A 21,542-nucleotide genomic window follows, 5' to 3' on the forward strand; every position below is an offset into this window, starting at 1 on the left:
GTCCACAGTGGGGAGTGCCACTCCATTTCACAGACATGCCCACGTGGCCCCGGCTGCCCCGCTGGGTTCGTGGTCATGATGGCACAGGCACCTGGCTTCCTGAGGCCCAGCAGCCACTGCCCCGGCACCCGCCCCTCTGGTCATGTGCATCCTGTGCTGTTTCCTCCTGGGAGGAGATGACCCGAGAGAAATGGCAGGGAGGGGCTCTTTTTCCGTTTCTGGGGGCGCCCAGCGGAGGCGGGCCCACAGAGCACAGCTAAGGAGAGCTGTGTGCGGGGGTGGGGGAGGCTCGGGTCACCGGTTCCTGCTGGAAGCATGGGGGTGGGAGCAGCTCTGCCCTTGGCTCAGTCCCAGTCCCACCTTCTGCTGGACACATGGGGGATGCGGGCTAGGAGGGGCCAGGCCTCAGTGACCTGCCCCTTGTTGGTGCCATTCCGCAGGCCCCGTATGGGGAGGACTGCTGCAAGGTCCACCCCAGCGCCACGCCCGGGGCTCCCAGGAGGACTGGCCCAGACTGGCCGCCTGCACTGCATGGCAGGGGAGCAGCTCCCAGGGCCCGGGCTCCCCTCAGTGCCGAGTGCCTGGCAGGGAGAACCCTGGGCCCAGCAGTGCTGGCAGCAGCACTGCCCGCCCCATATGCAGGAGCCGGTGCAGGCTGGGCCCCAGGCATGTGAGCACTGCGGTCCTCTTGGAGATGGGTGAAGGGAATTGTATTTTATCTGGGCAGCAGCACAGTAGATGGGAGACAGACGCGTCTTAATCCTAAAGGGATATGTGCTCAATATCAACAACAAAATAACAGTTTGTTCTTATATAATCCTTCCTCTGTGTCAGGCGTTGTACTAGCACATCATGTGTATTCGCTTGTTTAATCCTCATGACAGTCGAGGAGCTGGTAATGCTTATCATCCCCATTTTACAGAAGGGAAAACCAGAGTGCGGAAAGGTTAAGTAATGCACCCCAGGTCACACAGCTGCTAAGGGGTTGAGCTGGGGTTTGAGCAGCCTGGGTTCAAGTTACCCTGATAGTCCGGGTCTCAGGCACAGTGAGCACAGTGGTTGGCCACGCTGCCTTCTGGAGGCAGCAGGTAGCCGGCCTTTTATAGCTCCCAGGTTTCCAGTTGAGACTCTCTGGCAGGAAGCTAGCCATTTCTCACATGTGCTTTAAAACTCGGGCCTTCCCTTCATTTTGGGGCTCCTCGCACCAGGCCTGAGAGCAGAGGGTCCTCCTGTTGTCGCCTCACGTTACAGCTGAGACAGGCTCTCCCAGGCCGTTGTCATCTCCAACCCCGTGTCCTCCCCCTTCGCCCTCCCCTCTGGGGCCTCACCTCTCCTCTGCACGGGTCTGGAGTCTGGAACCCTGGTCCCCAGGTGCAGGCAGGAGTTCCCACCATCCTGACCCCCAAGCTTTCCTGGGCAGCGGTCCCAGGTCTCCGTGTTCGGGAGATGAAAGAGGAAGATCAGAGGGTAGGAGGGTGTGGCCTGGGCTGGGGAGGCAGGAAGAGAAGCAGCAGCGTCCCCCGGGAGCCCTGGTGCGAGGCTGTGGGAAGGCCACGTGGGCAGACACCATTAGCATGAAGACCGGGGCCAGCCCCTGAGCAGAGGGGACCCAGGGCTGCAGCCGGCCTCCCAAGTTAAACGACCTTGTTGTTTCTGTCAACTGCTTACCTTCAGTCCCCATTTTGGCGGCTCACCAATGGCTCTGCAGGTCACAAAACGGGTCACCTGACTTGGTTGCAGATTGTGTTTGATGAAGCACTAGCCTCTGTACACATCCGTGAAGGGATTTCTCTCAGGGCTTATGCCCCTGAGGATAGGGCCCTGCCCTGGAGGAAGGGGGGGCTGCCGGCAGGTTTTAAGGTCACGGCGGCAGGTCGCAGGTGTTGCCCTAGGGGTCTGGGTCTCAGGCACAGCGTGCCCAGTGTCTGTCCCGCTCGCCCGTCCTTTGCATTTTGGGTTATCCAGCTGTGATTCATTTCAGTCCCTCAGTCGTGTGTTTGCATAGCCTGTGCCAGGTGTTGCTCTGGGTGCTGGGGTGGCAGAAGTGAACCCCTCGGATCCCATTGTGGCCTCGGGGCTCCTGTTCCCCCTGTAGAACACCACAGCTTTCCCCAGGTAACCGCTGAGCCCCGCTGTCCACCTGTACCGCCTCTGAGGGTGTGATCAGAAAGGTCCTTGGAGTGTGGGTTGCTGGGAGGCGGGGCTGGAGGCTGAGAGAAAGGTTGGGACACACTTGTCATAATTCAGGGGAGAACAGACACAGCGGCAGCAGGTGATGGGGACAGAAAAGAAGCCGAAGGGACAGACTGCAGAGACGCAGGCCATGATGATCTGAGGGTGTTTGCAGGAGAGGGCACTGGAGGGGCATCGCCTGGGCTGGCTGAGGTGCTCCTGGGAATCCAGTGGCCATGGCACAGGCTCCTGGGTCAGGGAGGCAGGGGGAGAGGGAGGAGTCCAGCGTGGATGCCTGGTTCTTCATCCTGACTCCCCGGTGAGGCCCCCCAGCTGCCAGGCCAGACTTCCCCCTGGGAATGGGACCCCCGTGCTCTGCTGCCATTTGTACGGATTCAGTTAAGTGGATGGGGAGGAAGCATTTGAAAAAGTGCCATTCGTGCTTTTCATTGGCAGTGAACCCGGCTGCATGCTCCCGGGACCTCCTTCCACCCCTCTCTGCCCCACTCCCCTCCCCCCTCCACCAGGGCACGGCTTGAGAGGGCCATGCCTGGCAGGTCGCCTCCTGGGCACCCAAGCCCTGTCCATCCTGGGTCTTGGAAGCCCCTCCCTCTCTCGCTCACACACACTGCTCCTCTGTCCCGCAGCAGCCTGTTAGCAGCTGGGAGGCTCTTTGATACAGCACGCTTTTGTTTCATTTGCGCGAGGCGTCCCCAGGCGGCAGCACCTTTGCTAATCCTCCTGGATGGCCCACTGCCACTCCACCCCTTCCTGATGCCCAGACCTGACTGGGAATGAGCATCCAGGCCAGCTAGCCTCCCCCTGCTCGCCTCCACGGGAGGAGCTGCCTTGTTTTTCCTGTGGCCACGATGGCTGCCTCTGGTTTTGGCCCCTTTCCAAGCCTGAGTGCAGCCTGGAAGGGACAGCCTCTCACACGTACCCAGTGAGCTTGTCTTCCTCTTTGATGCTCTGGCTTTCAGACCCCAGCCTCTGTCTCCCCTCCACCCCCAGCTGCTCCCTGTCCCCTGGCTAAGAGCTGCTCTAGAAAACACAGCTCCACCTCCCTACCTGGAGCCCCGCAGTTCCCACGTCGGGAATGCAGGCTCCTCCATCCGCTGCCTCACAGAGAAAATGTGGCCCTGGCCCTGGTCCATCTGGTCAGCCCAGCCTGGGCGGCTGCTCTCCCGGAAGCTGCAGATACAGAGGCAAATGCAAGGCTGGTCACTGTCCCCAAGGGGGGCACACCTGGGCCCGGCCAGGGCTAAGCCTCCCCGGGGCTCCACTGCAGACCTGCCCTCACTCTTACATCTGTTGGTTGTTGTTGTTTCTGGTCCCTAAAGGACACTGTAGTCACTGCGGGCTGCCAGGGGGGGTGGCCAGGAAAATCTTGGGGCTCTCCCCTGGTGCCTTCCCTCAGACATGCGTCCTGCACCCCTCTGACTCTCGGGCCCAGCATCACTTTCATTTCTTGTCCAGAGGAGCTCATGGTGCCTTAGCGTGGTGTCCTCTGGTGCAGGGCCCCTAGACCCGTCTCCCGGAGCCCAGGAATAGAAGGCGCGCCGCCCCTGGTCTCACGCACCACTGTTTCCTGTCCCCCTGGTGCAGACCACACAGGGCACAGCATCTGCCGTGAGGCACGTGCTGCTGGCAGGTGCCCGGCGTTGTTGACGTCCGGGGCAGGTCTGGAGTGGACCCCTGGGTCACTTGGGGTTTCCTCGACAGGCTGGAGAGATGTGTCGGCAGTGGGAGCATCAGAGATCAGCCGTCGTGTCTTCTCCCGCCCTGGAGTCCCCTCTCCCTTCCACTGACCCCTCGGGACTCCTGCTTCCCCTGTGGATGTGGCCTTCTAGAATTTGGCTGCTAAAGGCCAGGGCTCAAGATGGGGCCAAATGAAACCTGGGCCAGGGTTGCGGCTGTTCTGGACGCTAAGGAGCCTGCCCTGCTCGCCCCATTCACAGTGCTGCGGGGGGTCCTCGTCGTCTGCCGGGGCCTCCCACACACTGAGGCCCCCCACACACACACCTGTGACTTTCAGAGCTCACGCCACCCAGTTCATGTGTCTCTGTGCTCTGCCGTGTGGTCAGAGTGCACAGAGGTGCCAAGGCCCCGTCTGTCCTGGTGGCCACTCGGCTGCCAGCCAAGGTCGATACCACTAATGCCTTTGGAACAAGCCCGCATGTAGCGCCGACTGTGTTGCCTGGTGCTGCTCCTGCGCTTCTCCCTAGTGACTTGGCTCCTCCTTACAGCTATGCGTGGGAGTGGAGTTACCACCACCCACTTTAGAGACGAAGAAACTGAGGCACAGGACGGTCAGATGAGTTGCCGAAGGGGCCATGTGGGTGGCAGAGACAGAGCTGGGATCAGGTCTTGCAGATTCGTCCTGGAGGTGGTGCCTCCCAGCTTGCCTGGTGTTATGTGGTGCGGCGGTGGGTGTTGGATTGAGGGGCTGCTGTTGCTGTGGTCTCTGCCCACCCTCCCTCCCGTTCTTGGACACCCCTGCGGTTGGTTGACAGCAGTCATTACGGCTCAGGTGCACTCGCTGAGGCGGGCAGCTTCTGTTCAGCCCATTTCACAGATGGGAAATCGCAGCGCCACATGGTGAAGCCGCTTGAGTGGCGGGACACAGCTTCCAAGTCCCGTCTGTGGGACTCCAGAGCCTGGGCTCTTAGCCCTGCTGCCCACGGCCTGCCCTCTGTGCTCCCCTCCCCTCCCCTCCTTCTCCTGGGTGCTGTGGCACTGGTGTCCCTCGGGGCTTCTTTGACACCTTCTGGAGGGGCCTGGGATGGCTTCCTCTCAGTCACAGGCACCTCGCTGCCTGCGGAGAACAGCACATACGCACATGTGCCCTCTGCTCTCCCGAGACCTCGCGCAGCGCTTGCGAGGACTGTGCTCACCACGCACCAGACACGGTTTTAACCACGTGATGCGTGTTAGTGTCCTTCAGACGGCAGAATAACCTTAAGGCAGTGGTTCTCAACCTTCTGGCCCTTTAAATACAGTTCCTCATGTTGTGACCCAACCATAAAATGATTTTCGTTGCTACTTCATAACTGTCATGTTGCTACTGTTACGAATCGTCATGTAAATATCTGATATGCAGGATGGTCTTAGGCGACCCCTGTGAAAGGGTCGTTTGACCCCCAAAGGGGTCGCGACCCACAGGTTGAGAACCGCTGCCTTAAGGAGTGTGCGTGCGTGTTGTGCCCATTTAACAGATCAAAACACTGAAGCCCAGAGCGCTTCTGTAAGTTGCCCGAGGGCATGTAGTTCTCAGTGGTGGCGCTCACAGGATGAGGGAAGGGTGGCTCCCCGCGCAGTCGGAGAGACACTCCTGACCCTGCCTGCACGGCCAGTGTCTCCCTGAAATTCTTCCCGTGACGGGTGTGCTCTGTGCACACCACACCAGGCCTGCCCACCGCCCTCCCCACCCCGGGACTCCTCGTGCCTGGGACTCCTCCCCAGTCCAGCGCGTGCCCAGAGCAGAGACACGCAGGACAGCCAGATCCCGGGCACATGCAGACACACTCCCGGAGCCCTGGACACCCACCCCGCTGGGCTGTCTTCCTGTGTGTGTCATCTCTACCTGCCTCTGTCTGCCGGTCCTGCTGGTTCTGACAGCGCCCAGACTCCCTGTCTGGCTGCAGATTCCCACACGCTGTCATTCACTAGCATTTGCCTCAGAACAGCCTGTGTTGGTTTAAGCCGTGATGACAGCATGCACTGGGTCTGTCTGCCGCGCCTCTCCCACCCGGATGCGTCTCCCCGCCGTGTGTCTGCCCGGGGGGCCTCTGTGCTCAGGCCCAGGGGTGAGGGCGCTGCTTCCTCGCTCCCCATCTTGTCCCTCTTAGTTGCAGGAGCGTGGCTGCCCTGGCATTTGTGTTGTGCACTGGCTGCCTGATGCACACACCCCATCTGTCACAGCATCTAAGCCCGACCACGCCACCCGCCTCCCTGCATTTTCTCCTCTTTAAGGAAAACACTCCATTAGCGATAGGAAGATGAGGGCGGTCCTTGACCAAGCGGGAGGGTGGCCTGTGTCATTGGAGGAAAGCTCTGAATGCCTCCTGCACGGCTCCAGCTCGGTGGCCCCCACGAGGAGCGAGGGCTGGGAGGGGTGGGAGGGCAGGGCGGGCAGCGGGCGCACCATCTGTGCCGTCCTTTGTGCTGGCAGCCGAGCAGTCCCTGCATCGCTGTGATCCAGCGCCTCGTGCTTGGCGTGCAAATGAGTTTCCAGATGCCCAGTGCCCCCCGCACAAAGAAGCAGTAACTAGGGGCCTGGGAGAAGAATGGCGCAATCTAGAAATTCATTTCTGTTTGTGAATAGCTGCTCTCCCCCAGCTGCGGCAGCCGTGTGCTGGGCGCCCACTCGGTTTCTGAGCAGACACAGGCCAGGGTGGGGGCTTTTCTCCAGTGCCCTCCTCCCTGTGCAGTGGTGGCAAGGCAAGCCCCGCAGGAAGGGGCAGGACACAGCTTTTAAGACATAGCTGGCCCATTGGCACCCCGGCCTGGAGCGAGACACGGTTTCTCTACTGGGAGAGGGCACATGCTGGGTTGTGGCCCCCGCGGGCATCTTTGTGCCCCACACAGCTGAGAAGGTGGGATGCTCACCTTTCTGCCCCATTCCCTGTAAGAACCACTGCCCTTCCCTTGACCTTGGGCCCTAGCCTGCCCATGGGAACGTGGGCACCTCTCTCCCTGGCAGCTCACAGCAGGACTGGATGGGCGGAGTGCTTCTGCTGGTCCAAAAACCGCCTCCTGGACCCTGCCCACTCAGTGAGGGGCAGGAAAGGACCCGCTGCTCCCCAAATGCTGGGCCCCGTTTGCTCCCCACTCCTGATAGAGCTTTCCTGGGCCACAGGCAGGGCCAGAGCCTGGCAGGGTCTCAGATGGTTCCCAGCCCTGTTGATGGGGGACCCTATTCAGGTTCTGAGCGGTTTGAAGTGGCAGCTGCCCGGTCACTCCAGCATCTTTCCCCAGTGCCGGCTGAACATGGAAAGGGTGGACTCAGCCGAGGCCCGCGATGCCGTCCGAGGGGCTGGAGGCCATGCTGCTTGGTGTTTGCCTTTTGAAGGGTTTCCTCTCCTCCCCACATTCTGGCCCCATGTTGACTCTTCACTGGGGCAGGGGCACCAACTGTGTGTCTGGCCCTCACTGGTTGCTGGAGCAAGTGACTTTGCCTGCCTGAGCCTCAGTCGTCTCGTCTGTAGAATGGGGATAGTAGCTGACATCCTGGATCATGCGGGACATTCGAGGGAAGGCCACAGAAGCATGTTGCACAGCGTTCGGATGGGAGACCCTGGAAATGAGGGAGTGGACTCTGTCCAGCCAAGTGGCTGAAGCAGTCCTGGGTTCCAAAGGTCCCTGGCCACCTGGCCTGGTTGACTATTTCCAGAGCTATCAGATCAGTCTGAGTGACGTGCCCGTGGCAGGAGTGGGGCATGGCCAGGGTGCGGTCCCCCCAACCCTCCCGTTGGCTTCTGCACAGTCTCAGCAGTTCCCACATCTGTTCCTCACCACAGCCCTGGGAGGAAATCAGGGCAAGAGTCATCACTCCTCTCCCCTGCAAGCAAACTGAGGCCCAGAGAGGGTCTGCCAGCTCCTTCAGGTCACACAGCAAACTGATGACCGCCGAGCCCTCCTGACTCCTCACTCCCTCCCCAAACCTCGGCTCACTCTTGCACTTCGGAAAGACTGACCAGACATGCTGACCTTGAGGGTGCTTTTGGCCCTGGTGGCCACACTGGGACAGTGACGGATGAAAGAAAATGGGCACCTTCCTACCCTGTTAATTAGAGCTGCTTTGCTCTTGGTTTTCAAGGCGTCTCTAAGGCTGGATGTGGAGGGTTCCCAGGCGTTCCTGCCTCTGGTGCCCCTGGGAGACTCTGGCTTAGCTCCCACCCCACCCCACCCCTGGGCAGCCCTCTGGCCTGGGAGTCCTCTGTCGTCTCCAGCTTTGTGCCAGCAGTGCAGGGCCGGTCTCAGCTGTGACCGAAGCTGTGCGCACACCTGCTCCGGGGAGTCCATGGTCGGGAGGGGTTCCGTGGAGAATGGTGCAGGCACTCCTGGGCTTGTCCACAGGCTCCGGGAAGCTCTGGGCTTTGTCTCAGCCTTGTGGTTTGGGCTCCCACTCCCCCCCCCCCCCCAACCCGGGGAGAAGCCTCGTCGAGCTGCCTGTCCAGAGTCTGGGGGTGGGCTTCACTGAGACGCCTGGGGGCAGCTGGCCGTGCTGTTTGGCTCCCCCTGGTCTCCTCTTGGCATTGTCTCTGCCATCCCCTCCACCATCTTGCCTCTCGTCTTTGCCATTGAAATCGGCCCCCCTGTGAGCTGCTCCTACAGCCACAGAAGCTTTTCGGGGAGGTGTTAGTCCCACTTTACAGGTGAGAACACTGAGGCCTCCTGTGCAGTCTTAGTGACCCTCCTGGTGTCACACAGAAGTGGGGAGCCTTGCTAACACTGGGAGAGTGAGGTGGGGCAGGCACGTCACGGTGGTGGCCGAGGTGACACTAATCGTCCTCTCTGTCCTTGCAGCCCTGCTGTCCTCCTGGTGCGAGGAGCTCGGCCGCCTGCTGCTGCTGCGACATCAGAAGAGCCGCCAGAGCGACCCCCCCGGGAAACTCCCCATGCAGCCCCCCCTCAACTCCATGAGCTCCATGAAACCCACTCTGTCGCACAGGTGAGAGGGCAGTGTCCCCAGGGCTGGGCCAGGGGCTGCTTGGGTGGTAGGCACGCTTGGCCTCGAGGTTCAGGAGGAGGAAGGTGGCCAGGCTGACTGTCGGGAGGCTGCTCAGGGGCAGCCTGCATGACGCGGGCTTGGACTGCGCAGGTCGGTTGAAAAATCCCTGTCAGTGGACCCGCGCAGTCCAAACCCACGCTGTTCAGGGTGACCTGCACTTTCACGGGGAAGATCAGCGCCGGTTCTGACCATCCTCCTCCACACCTGTACCGAGTGGCGTGGAGGAACAAGCTCCTTTTGCCTTTTCATAAGGAGACGGTGGGCCGGGTGAGCGTGGGGACCTGGGATGTTCAGGATTTGGTGCTAGCAGGTGCCTGGCTGTTTGAAGATTCAGGTCCTGCTTGAGGGCTCTCAGGACAAGCAGACAGGAGAGGGTGAGGAAACCCTGGAAGCTTGGATGCCCAGGCTGTTTTGGGGACTCTGTGACTTGGGTTTCTGTAGCTCAGGTCATGCAGTCACGCTCGTTACAGGCCACAGAGGGCAGAGGTGGGCGCCACAGCACCAGGCTGTGGTTGGGGCCAGTGCCTCCAGGTGAGGCCCCCCCCTGAGGAGGTGTCAGGAAAGGTCAGGTCACTGCGGCCCCGAGGCGGCCCTGAGGGTACCAGTGGCCAGGAAGAACCTGGAGTACCCACAGGCTTGGGTAGAGCTTTAGGGTTTGGGAAGCAGCGTTTGGACTCGCTCCCTGTTTGGTCCTGACCACGGAGCTGTAGGAGGTGCAGAGCCCTGCCCAGGAGAAGGGAAGCCTGGAGAGGCCAGCCCAGGGCAGGAAGGGGCTCCGGCCTGCGACCAGGCAGCAGGACCCCTCCCAGCCCCTGCACTGTGACCCGGACTTGACGCCAGCAAGCATTTCTGCCTTTTGCTCCCAGATTTTTAATGAGTGGTTAAAAACGCCATTTGTGATTGACACATTGTTCGTATGCAAATCAGTGCTGCAAAGGTAATTAAAAGCCTAATAAATCTTGTTTACATTCTTAATTTGATTACAATCAAAGCCTGAAATTGCTGGGGAAGACTCTGAGGCTGAAGGATGAGGGGTGTGCGACCCCCACAGGAGAGGGCAGGGCACTGGCGCTCCCCTTGAACCTGGCAGGGTGCTGGTGCTCCCTTGAACCTGGGCAGGGTGCTGGTGCTTCCCTTGAACCTGGGCGGGACACTGGTGCTCCCCTTGAACCTGGGCGGGACACTGGTGCTCCCCTGGACCTGGGCAGTGTGTTGGTGCTCCCCTTGTACCTGGGCAGGGCACTGGTGCTCCCCTGGACCTGGGCGGGGTGCTGGTGCTCCCCACTGCAGCAGGTTGGGGCATAGGCCCAGGAGCCAGGCTGACGGGCGTCAACTTTCAGCTCTGCCATCTTCTAGCTGGGTGACTTTGGAGCAGTTCCATAACCTCTCTGTGCCTCAGTTTCCTCATCTGTAGAAGTGAAAAAGCAGCAGCACAAGACCTACATGCTCGTCACCAGGCCTGCACCCAGGGAGCCCACTGGACTAGTTGTTATTCTCCCAACCCCAGCCTGGTGACATCTGACTCTAATGTGGTCATTCGTGGTCAGCTAACAAAGAAGGGGTCTAATTCCCTTGGTCATATCACACCACCTTCACCACTTTTATTTTTAGCTGTTTGCACACCTACCTAAAAGCTCAGTTTGTAATGAACCCTTCTTCTTGCCCCAAGAAATTTTTTTTAAAAAAGAAACAGTAAGTGAAAGCGAGATTGAAGGACTCATAAATCCTGCTCCATCAGTTCCAGGTTGCCAAAATGCACGGATCTTTTCCTTTCCTCCTTCCTATTCAAAAAAATTTAAGGCCCTCCAATATGCAGTTAGCTGCACAAGTTCCTCTCAGCTTCACCGCGGGGAGGAAAGAAGCCCCAGTAATTGTGATGATGGAGAGCGCTGTTAATGGCTCCCCTAAATTAAAGCGGGTGGGGGCTTTGGCTCCTCACTGCCTTGTGTTTCATTAGTGATAACACTACAGCCTCGCACAGAGACGGGGCCAGTAGAGCTGGATCGGGGAAATTCATTAGGGTCTGACAATGCCCTTAATCGGAATTCGTTATTTCTCCCAAATAAAGTGGCTGTTAGAAGTGCAGGGGAAGAAATAACTCAGCCCTCCTCCTCTTCCCTCCTGCAGACACTGCCACGGGAGGTTACCCATCCCTCCCTCTTCCTGGGCTTGACTCATTTCCCACATTTAGCAAACACCAGTCACTGCCCATGGAGCTGGCAAACACACCTATGAGCCATCTACTCTCACTGCAGTGTGAAGAGCTCTTTATAATATATATGAAAAAGGTGCTGAGGGAACCAGGAAAATTCCCTTGGTCCTGTTTAGGAGAGTCACAGAAGGGAGTATCCAGGCTGGGCTTTGAAGTAGAGGTAGGAGTTCACTAGATAGAAAAGGGAAGATGGAGGAACACGAAGGAAAGCCTCAGAGGCGTGGAAGATATGTCCAACAGTCAGGAATGATAATAACGCCTCCTCCCATGGATAGCATATTTGCCAAACTTCCAAGCACCTTCAGTGTATCATCAAGTGATTGCTCTACAGGGCAGTCAGGCTGGAGAAAGGGAGAGAAAAATGTAAGTACAGTTGAACAGGGGCTGTCCGCCAGGTACTGTGCTAAACTTTACCTGTATTTGTATGATTCATCCTGGGAGAGTGTTAGTCCCATTTTACAGATGAGAAAGTTGAAACTGACTTAAGTAACATGCCCCAGATCATAGAAATCACCAGTACCAAAGCCAAAACTCCCCAAAAAGTTAAGTTCAGAGCCCAGATGGGTAAGCACTGTCCTGCAAGGCCTCCCTGTGCCATTTGAATGTTAACCTCAAAAATGTTAAGTCAGAGCCCTTGAACGTTGGCCTGTAAACTGAGTTCAGGCCCAAGCTAGTGATGTGATGTAGAAAGTGTTGTTTTCCTGGGACACTGTTTGGGTTTTCTCTGCAGCCTGTCTTTGAGGCCAAACTTTACATATCCTCTGTCCCTTCATGCAGGGGGGCTTCCCAAAGATGACACCCCGGGAAGCCCCCCGAAGCTGTCCCGTTCTCGGTCATCCTCGCTGCGCATGCCTCCTTGCATTGTAGCCATCTTTGTAGGGGCAGCTCTGCCTACTGGATCCTAAGCCCCCTCAGATGGAGGGATGGTCGGGCCCACGGCGCCCTGGCCCTTGAGCTCTGGGACCCAGTGACCCTCAGCTCCTAAGAGAGGCTTCCGTTGAGCTCACTTAAAGGAATGAAACAAGTTCTAAGTGAAAGTCACTTCACATTGTCTCTGCGTGTAGAAGCCACTACATACATCATAACAAGAGCAACAATAACCGCAGCCAACGGTTTTGGGGTGCCGAGATGTGCTGGAGTCAGTCATTTTGCCTTACACATGTGGGCTCTCTTAATCCCCATGACAACCTCTGGAGGGAGGGGCAGTACCGTCCCCATTTTACAGGTGACACTGAGGCACAGAGAGTAGTGGCTTCGTTCACCTCCCTCTGTCCCTCTTTCTGGAGGGCAGGACCGCCCACTTCCTGGGTGCAGGCGCCTCTGGCCACAAGCACGTGTAGGTGGTCGGCAGTCAGACTTAATGCACGGACGCTTTCGTTCATTCCCCGCTGCCCTCGGAGGATGAACACGGTCGGCGCTGTTTCTCCCTGGCACTTTGATTAGCAAGGGCTCCTCAGTCCTGTGTGGGTGGGCAGGCATCTTGCCAGGAACAGGGAGCCCGAGAACGGGCTCCTGGGCAGGGGGGCTCGTGCAGACCCCAAAAGCAGGAGGAGTGAGTGGACATGGCCAGGGCTTCCTGAAGAAAGTGGCCTTTGGAGGAGGAGGAGGAGGAGTGGCATTTCTCAGGGTGGGGACAAAGCATCCAGCTGGGAAGAGGTACAGAGGTGGGAAAGCAGCTAGCTGCCCCCTGTGTTAGAAGGCGCTTGGCAGGAGAACACCGCTGAGATTGCACGCGGCTCCTGGCACAGGTGCCTCTGCAGGAGGAATGGGATTTGAGGCAGTTCCGGCTGCAGGGCTGTGGCTGGGGCAGCTCAGACATGAGGCCGGGTCTGATGTGCAGACCTGGGCAGGATTACTAGGCATGGGGTTCTCGGATCCTGGGGGCTCGGGCCTCCCTCTGCCCAGTGGGCAGCGGGGAAATGCCAAGGACCTCTGGCCTGGGCTGAGCATGTCTGCTGGTGAAATAGGACTTGCCAGGGGGAGGAGAGGAGCCTCGGGACACCCCTACACACACACACACACACGTCTTGTCTTTGTCACTCTGGGCCCCCTCTCATCCTGTAGGGCCCAGGAGCCTGTCTTGTCCCTGATCCTTGGGCACAGGGACTGGGCAAGCCCCAGTGGTGATGTCTGGGCAGTGGCATCGGCAGGGCTGAGTGCCGCGCCTGTGGGGGCGAGAGTCTTCGCTGTGACAGCAGGAGCTGTCTGCCCAGGAGATGAGTCACAGCCGTGTTGGTGCGGCTGCCACTTCTGCTTCTGCAGCAGGTGCAAGTGGAGGCGAACGAGTCCCCGAGACCACCCCTGTGTGTGCCCGTCTCCTCCCCCGGTGTGCACAGCAGCCTGCCAGCGGGGCTCGTGCGTATGCACACATACGTGTCCCTCATACACATGCTTGCCCACTGGTGTGCGCCTGGGCTCTGGGGGAGCCTACCAGCCAGACGGCGGAATGCCCAGTTTGGGAACATGGGCTAAGTTTGCTTCTCACCGAGTTTGGGGTAGAGGGGGCGAAACAGGAAGGAGCCGGTTTCCGCCCACAAGGCCCACCCACGGAGCGGCAGTCAGGCAGTCGGAGCTGTTTGTGGGCCTGTGAAGGATCCTGGCGAGCGGGGGCCTCCCCGCTGAGGTGGTGAGGCGGCAGCTGCTGGCCTCTGGGGCTCGCCCGGCTTCACTTCCTCAACCTGCAGGTGCCATGGCGGACGTCAGCCTGCCCGCGGGTAGAGTCTGTGGGGCAGGAGACCTGGAGGGAGAGAGGACAGACCCGGCTTGTGCTCTGGGCAGTGGCTGGGGGTCCTGAGTTCCATCCAACCACACCCAGGATGGAGGCCCCGCATGAGAGGGGGTCCAGCGGCTTCCTCGTTGTCGTGGGCAGGATTACCAAGAGTGGGGCTCTCAGATCCCAGGCGCTCTGGCCGCCCTCTGAATGGCAGCCAGATATGGACAGAGGAGGGAAGTACTTCCCAGCAGGCAGCCGCAAAGGCCAGGGACCTCGGCCTGGAGAGCAGAGGTTCTTCCGGCCCGGCCGCACTGAGGAGCGGGCACCTTGCTCACTTTCCTGTGCTTCTCCTCCCGCCCGGGTTCTCTGGGTCCCCAGTCGGCACCCCCAGGTGTGTGTACTGTGAGCTGTCTGTCCCCTTTGGCCTGTGCCTTTGGGCCTTGGCCCCTCTCCGAGGATCCCTATAGTGGGTGTCAGGCCAGCAGGGAGCAGGCAGGAGGGCTGGTCCCTGAGAGCAGCTCCTCTCCCCGTTCTCGACCCGCTGTTTTCCCCGGGAGTCATGGGTACGCCTGAGTGTGGGTCACTTTCCAGCTCAGAAAGCCTCCGTCTGCATTCTCCTCTGACTCACCTCGGGCGCACTGCCAAGGCCTGCGCTGTTCGAGCCTACCTGACCCACAGTGAACGTGCACATTACACCGTGACCCAGGGCGCATCTATACTGACTGAAATCAAGACATAAGGTCAAGGACAGCATTCAGGCTTACCAAGTGATCTCGCTCGATTGCTTTGTGTTGGTCCCACCTTTTCCCCAGCCCCGTTTGATGTCATGACCCGCTCGTGTTTCATGACCAGCATCTGGAAAACACTGAGTGGGTGGCGGCGGGGGTGGGGGTGGGGTGGGGGAGGGCGCCATTCTCAGGCCCACTTTTACAGATGAGGATGCTGAATGCATCGGGCTCGGAAACGTGCACCAGGTCCCTGAGCCAGGAAGGGTCAGGACCAGCACTTGGACCCAGGCTACCAAAAGGCAGGGCAAGAGGAGAGGGGATGGAGTGGGGTTGCTCTCACACCAGGAGGTCGGGACAGGTCCGCCAGGGAATGACTGGTGAGCAGAGACAAGAAGGAAGCCCGAGCCAGGCAAGGGAAGAGCAAGCATGGGCACACAGTGACACAGGCCTGTCCTTCAGCCTGAGCACCTCTGCAGGGTGCCCACCCGACTCCACCCACACCGCCAAGGGCTCCACCTGGCAAGGAGCAGGTGCAAGACCCCCAGCAGCCCTCCGTGCCGGTGGCACAGGACAGCATCCCTCCTGGAAGTCCTGACCTCCGGGTGTGAGTGAAGGTCTTTGTCTGCTGACTTTCTGAAGACACAAGCCAGACGGAGGCATGAGATGCCTTCTGCCATGCCACCCTCCTCCAGAGCTGCTCCCCCCAAGTACCCAGTAGTGCCGCCTTGCAGTCCTCATTCCTGCCGGAATGCCGTGGGCCGAGGTGGGACCGCAATTGAGTGCTCTGCCTTTTGTCCTTCCCGGGGCCGTGCATCTTGTGTGCAAGGTGCCAGAGAGTCGGTGCAGGAGTCGCTGAGAGACGAGGCAGCCCAGCCTGGCACCCCCGGGGCTGGGACCCTGCCAGTCCTCTCTCTGGGGTTGTGCCCGGATCCTCTCTCCTCTGGCTCTGCTGGGCCTCACTCTCCGCCTGCCCCACGGCCGCTAATAAAAGGAAGCCACTATTGAGCACTTACTGTGTGTAGGGCAGGGCCTGAGGTTAGGCCCTGGCTTCTGGTGTTTGGGGGTTCCTCGAGAGATGTCACCAAACAAGGTGGGTCCTGCTGGGCCTAGCGAGGTGACTGGGAAGACGTGGGAACAGCGGGGGGGCGGGGGGTTCCGGGATGGAGGGAGCCAAGGCAGGAAGCCCGGTGGGACGTGGTCAGGGTAGGTCATTTCGCAGTGTCCGTTTGGACTTTGCCTGGTAACATGAGGGCAATTGAAAACCTCTGACTGTGCCCAGGTCTCAGGTGCCGGAGCGCTTAGCGTGGCAGGTGTGCACAGAGGCGGTGGGAGAGGTGGCCGAGACCTGTGGTCTGGAGTGGGAAGAAAGTGACAGAGGAGCGCCTTCCAACAGCCACATGGGCCGGGCTGGGCAGGCAGCCCCCCACGAGGGCTCGGAGGAAGGGGAAGAGCCAGCACTCAGGCTGGGGCCTTCTGACCTTTTCTGAGAAGGGCCCGGGAAGTTCCGAGGGGAAGCTGGTGCGGGGGAGCGAGAGATGGTTCTAGACAGCCCCTGAGAGTCCGAGCGTGGCTGCAGGAGGCGCTGAGAGTCAGCCTGCGGGTCTCTCTCTTCCTCCTCCGTGGTGTGGCCTGTGGACTTCAGGCTCGGGTGAGACAGACAGCCTGGGGGCGGCACCTCGAGAGGTGGCCACCCTGGCAGTCTGTCACCATCTGAGATGCACCTGTCCTGCACCGGCCTCCGTGCAGGCCTTGGGGATGCAGAACTGCCAGGCTTGGCTGGGAGCCGCAGAGCACGGCGGGTGGTGGGCACACCCTGGCCTGCTCAGTGTCCGCAGCCCCTGAGAACCCCTCTGTCTCCCTTTGCAGTGATGGGTCATTCCCCTACGACCCTGTCCCCTGGCAGCAGAACACCAACCAGCCTCCCGGCTCCCTCTCCGTGGTCACCACGGTGTGGGGAGTGACCAACACATCCCAGAGCCAGGTAAGAGCCTGTCCTGCCCCCATCATAGCCCCTCCAGGTGGGACCATCCCTCGAATCCTGGGGCCCTCGGGTCACAGGCCAGCCCTCCTTGCTATCCCAGGCTCTGCCCAGCTGGAAGACCAGTGTGCGGGGCACAACCAGCCGTGGGCACGCCTCCACCCAGGATGGGCTCACACCTGCCTCTAGAGGGCAGCATCTGGCCCTGGGCACTGCCCCCTCCTAGGGCCTTTCTGGGGGAGTAGCTTTCATCTCAGGGACGGACAGCAGGGCTTCTTCCCCGGCCCGCAGTTCCTTGGTTGGTTAAACAGAAGGACTTCCTGAGTGTTAATGGCATCAGGGCTCCAACATCTGGGGCCTTTGACCCTGGAGGACCTGCTTAGATTTCAGCAAAACGTGAAGCCTAAACTTGTGACAAATCCCTAGTCAACCCTGCCTCCCACTCTCATGCCTTCCTCTTTTCTCCACTCCTTCCTCTCTGCCCGCCCAGCCCCGGTCCCTACCATGGCCATGAGGCCGGCTCAGGGCTAGTGCTGCCCTGGAGGGAATCTCCTGTAGTCTCGGGCCACAGGGCCCCTCAGCCAGGATCCTGCTGCCCTCCCTTGCTGGCAAGTTGGGCTTCTCTTTGCCGTCACATGGCAGCCACCAGGGCCTCTGCGTGGCCACCCTCTGGGCGTCCAGGCCCCTTTGCTTCCCCACCTGCCCGATGCAGGCCCAGCTCCTCACTTCCCCACTGGCCGAGGTTCTCTCTGCTGCCTGCTGGCTGGGTTCCTCTGATCATCGTGCACTCTGGGCGCAGTAAATGCCCGCCCCCTCCCCCCGCCTTATTCTCCTTTTCCTCTCTTGCCCTCCCTCTGCTTCATTTTCTCCACTGCCCTTCCCCCGTTTCTTCTTTTTTCTCTCCATGTCACCTGGGGCTACTCCCTCGGGTGACAGCCACCCTTTCTGCCCACAGGTCCTCGGGAACCCTATGGCCAATGCCAACAACCCCATGAATCCAGGCGGCAACCCCATGGCGTCGGGCATGACCACCAGCAACCCCGGCCTCAACTCCCCCCAGTTTGCTGGGCAGCAGCAGCAGTTCTCGGCCAAGGCGGGTCCCGCACAGCCCTACATCCAGCAGGGCATGTACGGCCGGCCCAACTACCCTGGCAGCGGGGGCTTCGGGGCCAGGTGAGCCTCAGCGCCGGGCACCCTGCTCTTCCCCTCATCCAGGCAGAGTCCGATTTCAGTCCCAGTGGCATGCTCCCTGGCCTGCAGGGCGGGTGAGCCCAGGCACCTCTGCCCCCAGCCGTCCCATCAGATGAAGGGACATCGTTGTCCCTCATTCTCGGGCCGCTGATCCCTGGCCCACAGCAGCTGGGTGGCATGTGACAGCCACCAGGCCCATGGGGATAGAAGGACCCCATTCCTCAGAATGTGCCTCCTCCTCACGCCTGTGTAAGTTGGAAGACACTGAAAGCTGGCTCAGGGGAGTTCAAGGGCAGCTGCAGACGGGGCGTGGGAGCTCAGCCCTGCCTGCTGCTTACAGAGGCCGAGCTGTGCAGAGGCTGAGAGTCCCCTGTTCACTGGAAGGGGGGGGAGGGCAAGGAGCCCCCCGGAAGGTGCTCTGGGACATGGGTGGGGTGGAGGTGTCCCATTTCTTTTCTTGCTGCCCTACTCTATCCAAGACCAACTTCCTGACCTCACCCCTCCCCAGCTCCCAGGGCTGACCATAGCCCTGCCGAGTACCAGCGCAGCAGGTGGTTAAACGCAGGTGCCATACACACCTGAAGCTGCATCGCCAGCCCATCCACCTCTGGAGGGCTCTGGGCGTGTTGCTCGGGTTCTCTCAGATTCCACATCCTCCTCCAGGGCTGAGCAGCAGGGCGGGCAAGGTGCAGTGATTTAATGCACATGACAGTGAGCATCAGCCACATCGAGCCAGGGCTCCAGGAACACAGCAGGTCGGTGGTCGCCAAGTGGCATGAATGGCTGCCGACCCCCAAGAGGCCCCTGTCCCCTCTGGGCTCTGAGTCTAGACACCTCCCTCTCCATGAGCAGAGGGCAGGAGGGCCTGGAACGGCCCCATCCTCTCCCTCCCAGCCCAGGCATGTCTAATTCTTCCCTTCTCTCCCTCGCAGTTACCCCGGGGGTCCTAACGCCCCTGCAAGCATGGGCATCCCTCCGCACACCAGGCCGCCTGCTGACTTCAGTCAGCCGGCCGCCGCTGCCGCCGCAGCTGCAGTGGCAGCAGCCGCAGCCACGGCCACAGCCACGGCCACTGCCACTGTGGCAGCCTTGCAGGAGACGCAGAATAAGGATATAAACCAATATGGACCGGTAAGGGCCCCTCTAGTCCTGGTCCAGTCTTACCCAGCCAGCCCGGCAGAGAGCCCCCGGGTGTCAGAATTGGGGTGTTGGTGCCAGTGGGGCTGTGTATGCTGAGGGAGCTGATGGTGTCGGGGTACATTGGGTTTTCGTGGGAGCACATGGAGATTGTGTTAGGGTGTGGATGTGTCTGGTTGGGTGTAGTGTGTGTCTGCATGTGGGCAGAAGTTCCATATTGCTCTCTGGGCCCCTCCTCACCAAAGAGGGCTCGGTGTCTAGCACAGCCTTGTCACCAGCTTGTCCCTGGGTGCCTCTGAGGGCCATTGCTCTCCTAGTCAGCATCTGTGAGTCCCGCCCAGGTCCTAGCTCTGCCCTCCTGACCTTCAGAAGGACCAGGTGGGGTTTGAGGAGGGGCCATCCCCCACAGGAATGCAGGACAGGTGCAGGGGTGAGACAGCAGGGCTGGTGGGCTGAGGTAGGAACTGGGCCACATCTGGATGGAGGGTGTATCTCCATTGGCCAAGGACCAAGGGTGGGGCCAGGGCTTCCAGGAAAGGGGCTCCTGCCTCCATCCTCATCCGCCTCCATCCTCCCACGTCCTGCCCGCCCTGCACCCTCTTACCCATTTCCTGCCTGCCTCCCTGGAAATGCTGCCTGTGCATTGGAGTGACCATGCCCCACCCCCTAACCCCTCGGGCTGCATCTTTCCTGTGCGGTCTGCAGAGGGCAGCAGTGAGCCCAGGAGGCTGGCTGCTCCTAGGGGCCTGGTCCCCAGTGGCAACCACACAGGAAAGTGCCCCCCATCCCAAGCCCCCCACCTCCCTACCCTTCCCTCCCTGCACTTTCAATGCATGTGGCATTTTATTCTTTTTTTTTCTTCTTCTCCCGTTGAAGGTCTGTTCCTCTTTCCAGATGGGTCCCACCCAGGCGTATAACAGCCAATTCATGAACCAGCCCGGGCCACGGGGGCCTGCCTCCATGGGGGGCAGCATGAACCCTGCAAGCATGGCGGCTGGCATGACACCCTCCGGGATGAGCGGCCCTCCCATGGGCATGAACCAGCCCCGGCCGCCCGGCATCAGCCCCTTTGGCACACACGGGCAGCGGATGCCCCAGCAGACCTACCCGGGCCCCCGGCCCCAGTCCCTTCCCATTCAGAGCATAAAGAGGCCATACCCAGGAGAGGTGAGTGTGACCACAGGCAGGTGGTGGGCAGGGCTGGAGGAGGGAGGGTCCTGGGGCTTGAAGTTGTGGGAAGTACCTTGGAAAGGGATTGACCCCCTTAGAAAACCTGGCCCAAAAGCTAGAGCCCGAGGAGTCAGGGGCTCCTGGGTTTCAGCCCCGCTCTGCCATTTCCCCGCTGGGAGACCTTGAGCAAGTCCTCCCTGAGGCTCAGCCTCGTCACCTGGAAAAGGCGGTGGCGCTCCAGCCTCCCTCCGAGGGCTGCTTGTGGGACTTGAGTGAGGAGACGAGGAGCTTCGCCCTGGGCTGGCGTGGGAGGGCCCGGCGAGCCGTGGCCTCTGTCAGCGTTCGCGTTTGTCTCGTGTGGACGGTAGCGGGGACACTTTGGAAGGAACTACACTTCCGTAGGCCCACAGCCTCCCGCCTGCACCAGGGCTTCCCCACTTCCCTCCAAGCATTAGAGGGGAGACAGCAGCCTGTAAGCATTAAAGACTGGCCACATCGGAGAGGAGGTTGGAAGGCAGGCAGCGTGTTTCTGTCCGTAGTCAGCTCCTCTACGGGTCAGATCCACACCTCCTGCCTCTGGGATCCGAGGCTTCAGAATGAAAGATAGGTCTGAGCAGGGACCCACATGGGGCTCCAAGTGAGGTCAGGGAAGGAAGGCCTTCTGGGGGGTGTCCCCAGGCCTGCAGGGAGCACTCAGACCAGGAGCTGGTAGCAAGTGGCCTGTCTGGTCAGCTGCAGAAGACACGGGGCCCCCAGAACCATGGGCTGGCACACAGCCCTCAGGAAGCCTGCCTTGATGCCTCCCCTGGACAGAGCCCTGCCCAAGCATCTCCCCAGCACTCGGCTTGTGTGCCCATTCCCAGGTCAGCTTCACCCCTTTGTCTCAGAACTCTGGCCTTCAGCCGGGGCTCACAGTGAGTTCAAAGCCCTAAGGCCATAAGTCCCTTCAAGGTCTGTGGGGTTCCTCGGCGTCCACCTTAGCTTGGGCTAGCAGGTGGCTGGGCCACTGGTGAGCTGTCCTGAGTCCTCGGGGAGAGGTCAGGGATCTCCAAAAACACCCAGGAGCCTAGGCCAGGCCCTGACATGCCTTCAGGTTGGCACCAGTTCAGGAAGGGGCCAGAGGAGGCAGTTGGCCCCCAAGATCCTGGCTGTTCTCAGGGGACCTCGCGCTGTTGACTTCACTCCCGTGCTCAGCCCTCTCTGTGCTCAAATTCCTGTCGTCCCCGCTGCCTGGGCCACAGGGGCCTCCGTAGCCTGGCCAGCAGGGCTGCTAGCACCCAAGGAGCTGTCCCTGGAAAAGGCTGGGGCTTCCTGGTCGTCAGCCTGACATCGGCCCAGCACCTGCCCCAGTGCCCCGCTCCCTGCTGTCCTGCCGCAGCAGGGCCCACCAGAGGATCTTGATTCTTTTTACTAGATCATCATCCTCTCCCTAGAACACTGGGGCGACCCGGTGCGAAGTACCTGACCCTGGGCTGTGGCACTGGGTGGCACAGGCTGGCCCTGTCCAG

General features: G+C 60.4%; 1 protein-coding gene across 4 annotated transcripts in view; it reads left to right on the forward strand.

Annotated features, from left to right (window-relative positions):
- The window catches only part of ZMIZ1 (zinc finger MIZ-type containing 1), a 219,918-nt gene that overhangs the window by 178,817 nt on the left and 19,559 nt on the right, over positions 1-21,542 (forward strand). For 3 of the 4 annotated variants that reach the window (XM_070433065.1, XM_070433063.1, XM_070433062.1), the window contains exons 8-12: positions 8,701-8,845; positions 16,425-16,539; positions 17,492-17,709; positions 18,660-18,858; positions 19,741-20,031. In XM_070433065.1, the coding sequence (XP_070289166.1) occupies positions 8,701-8,845; positions 16,425-16,539; positions 17,492-17,709; positions 18,660-18,858; positions 19,741-20,031 (968 nt within the window). The remainder of the gene's footprint in view (positions 1-8,700; positions 8,846-16,424; positions 16,540-17,491; positions 17,710-18,659; positions 18,859-19,740; positions 20,032-21,542) is intronic. The other variant, XM_070433064.1, reaches the window with a different exon arrangement.

The sequence above is a fragment of the Myotis yumanensis genome, unplaced genomic scaffold (assembly GCF_028538775.1).
Source record: "Myotis yumanensis isolate MYYU_CA2020_CCGP unplaced genomic scaffold, mMyoYum1.0.hap1 SCAF_13, whole genome shotgun sequence".
NCBI classification, from domain to species: Eukaryota; Metazoa; Chordata; class Mammalia; order Chiroptera; family Vespertilionidae; genus Myotis; species Myotis yumanensis.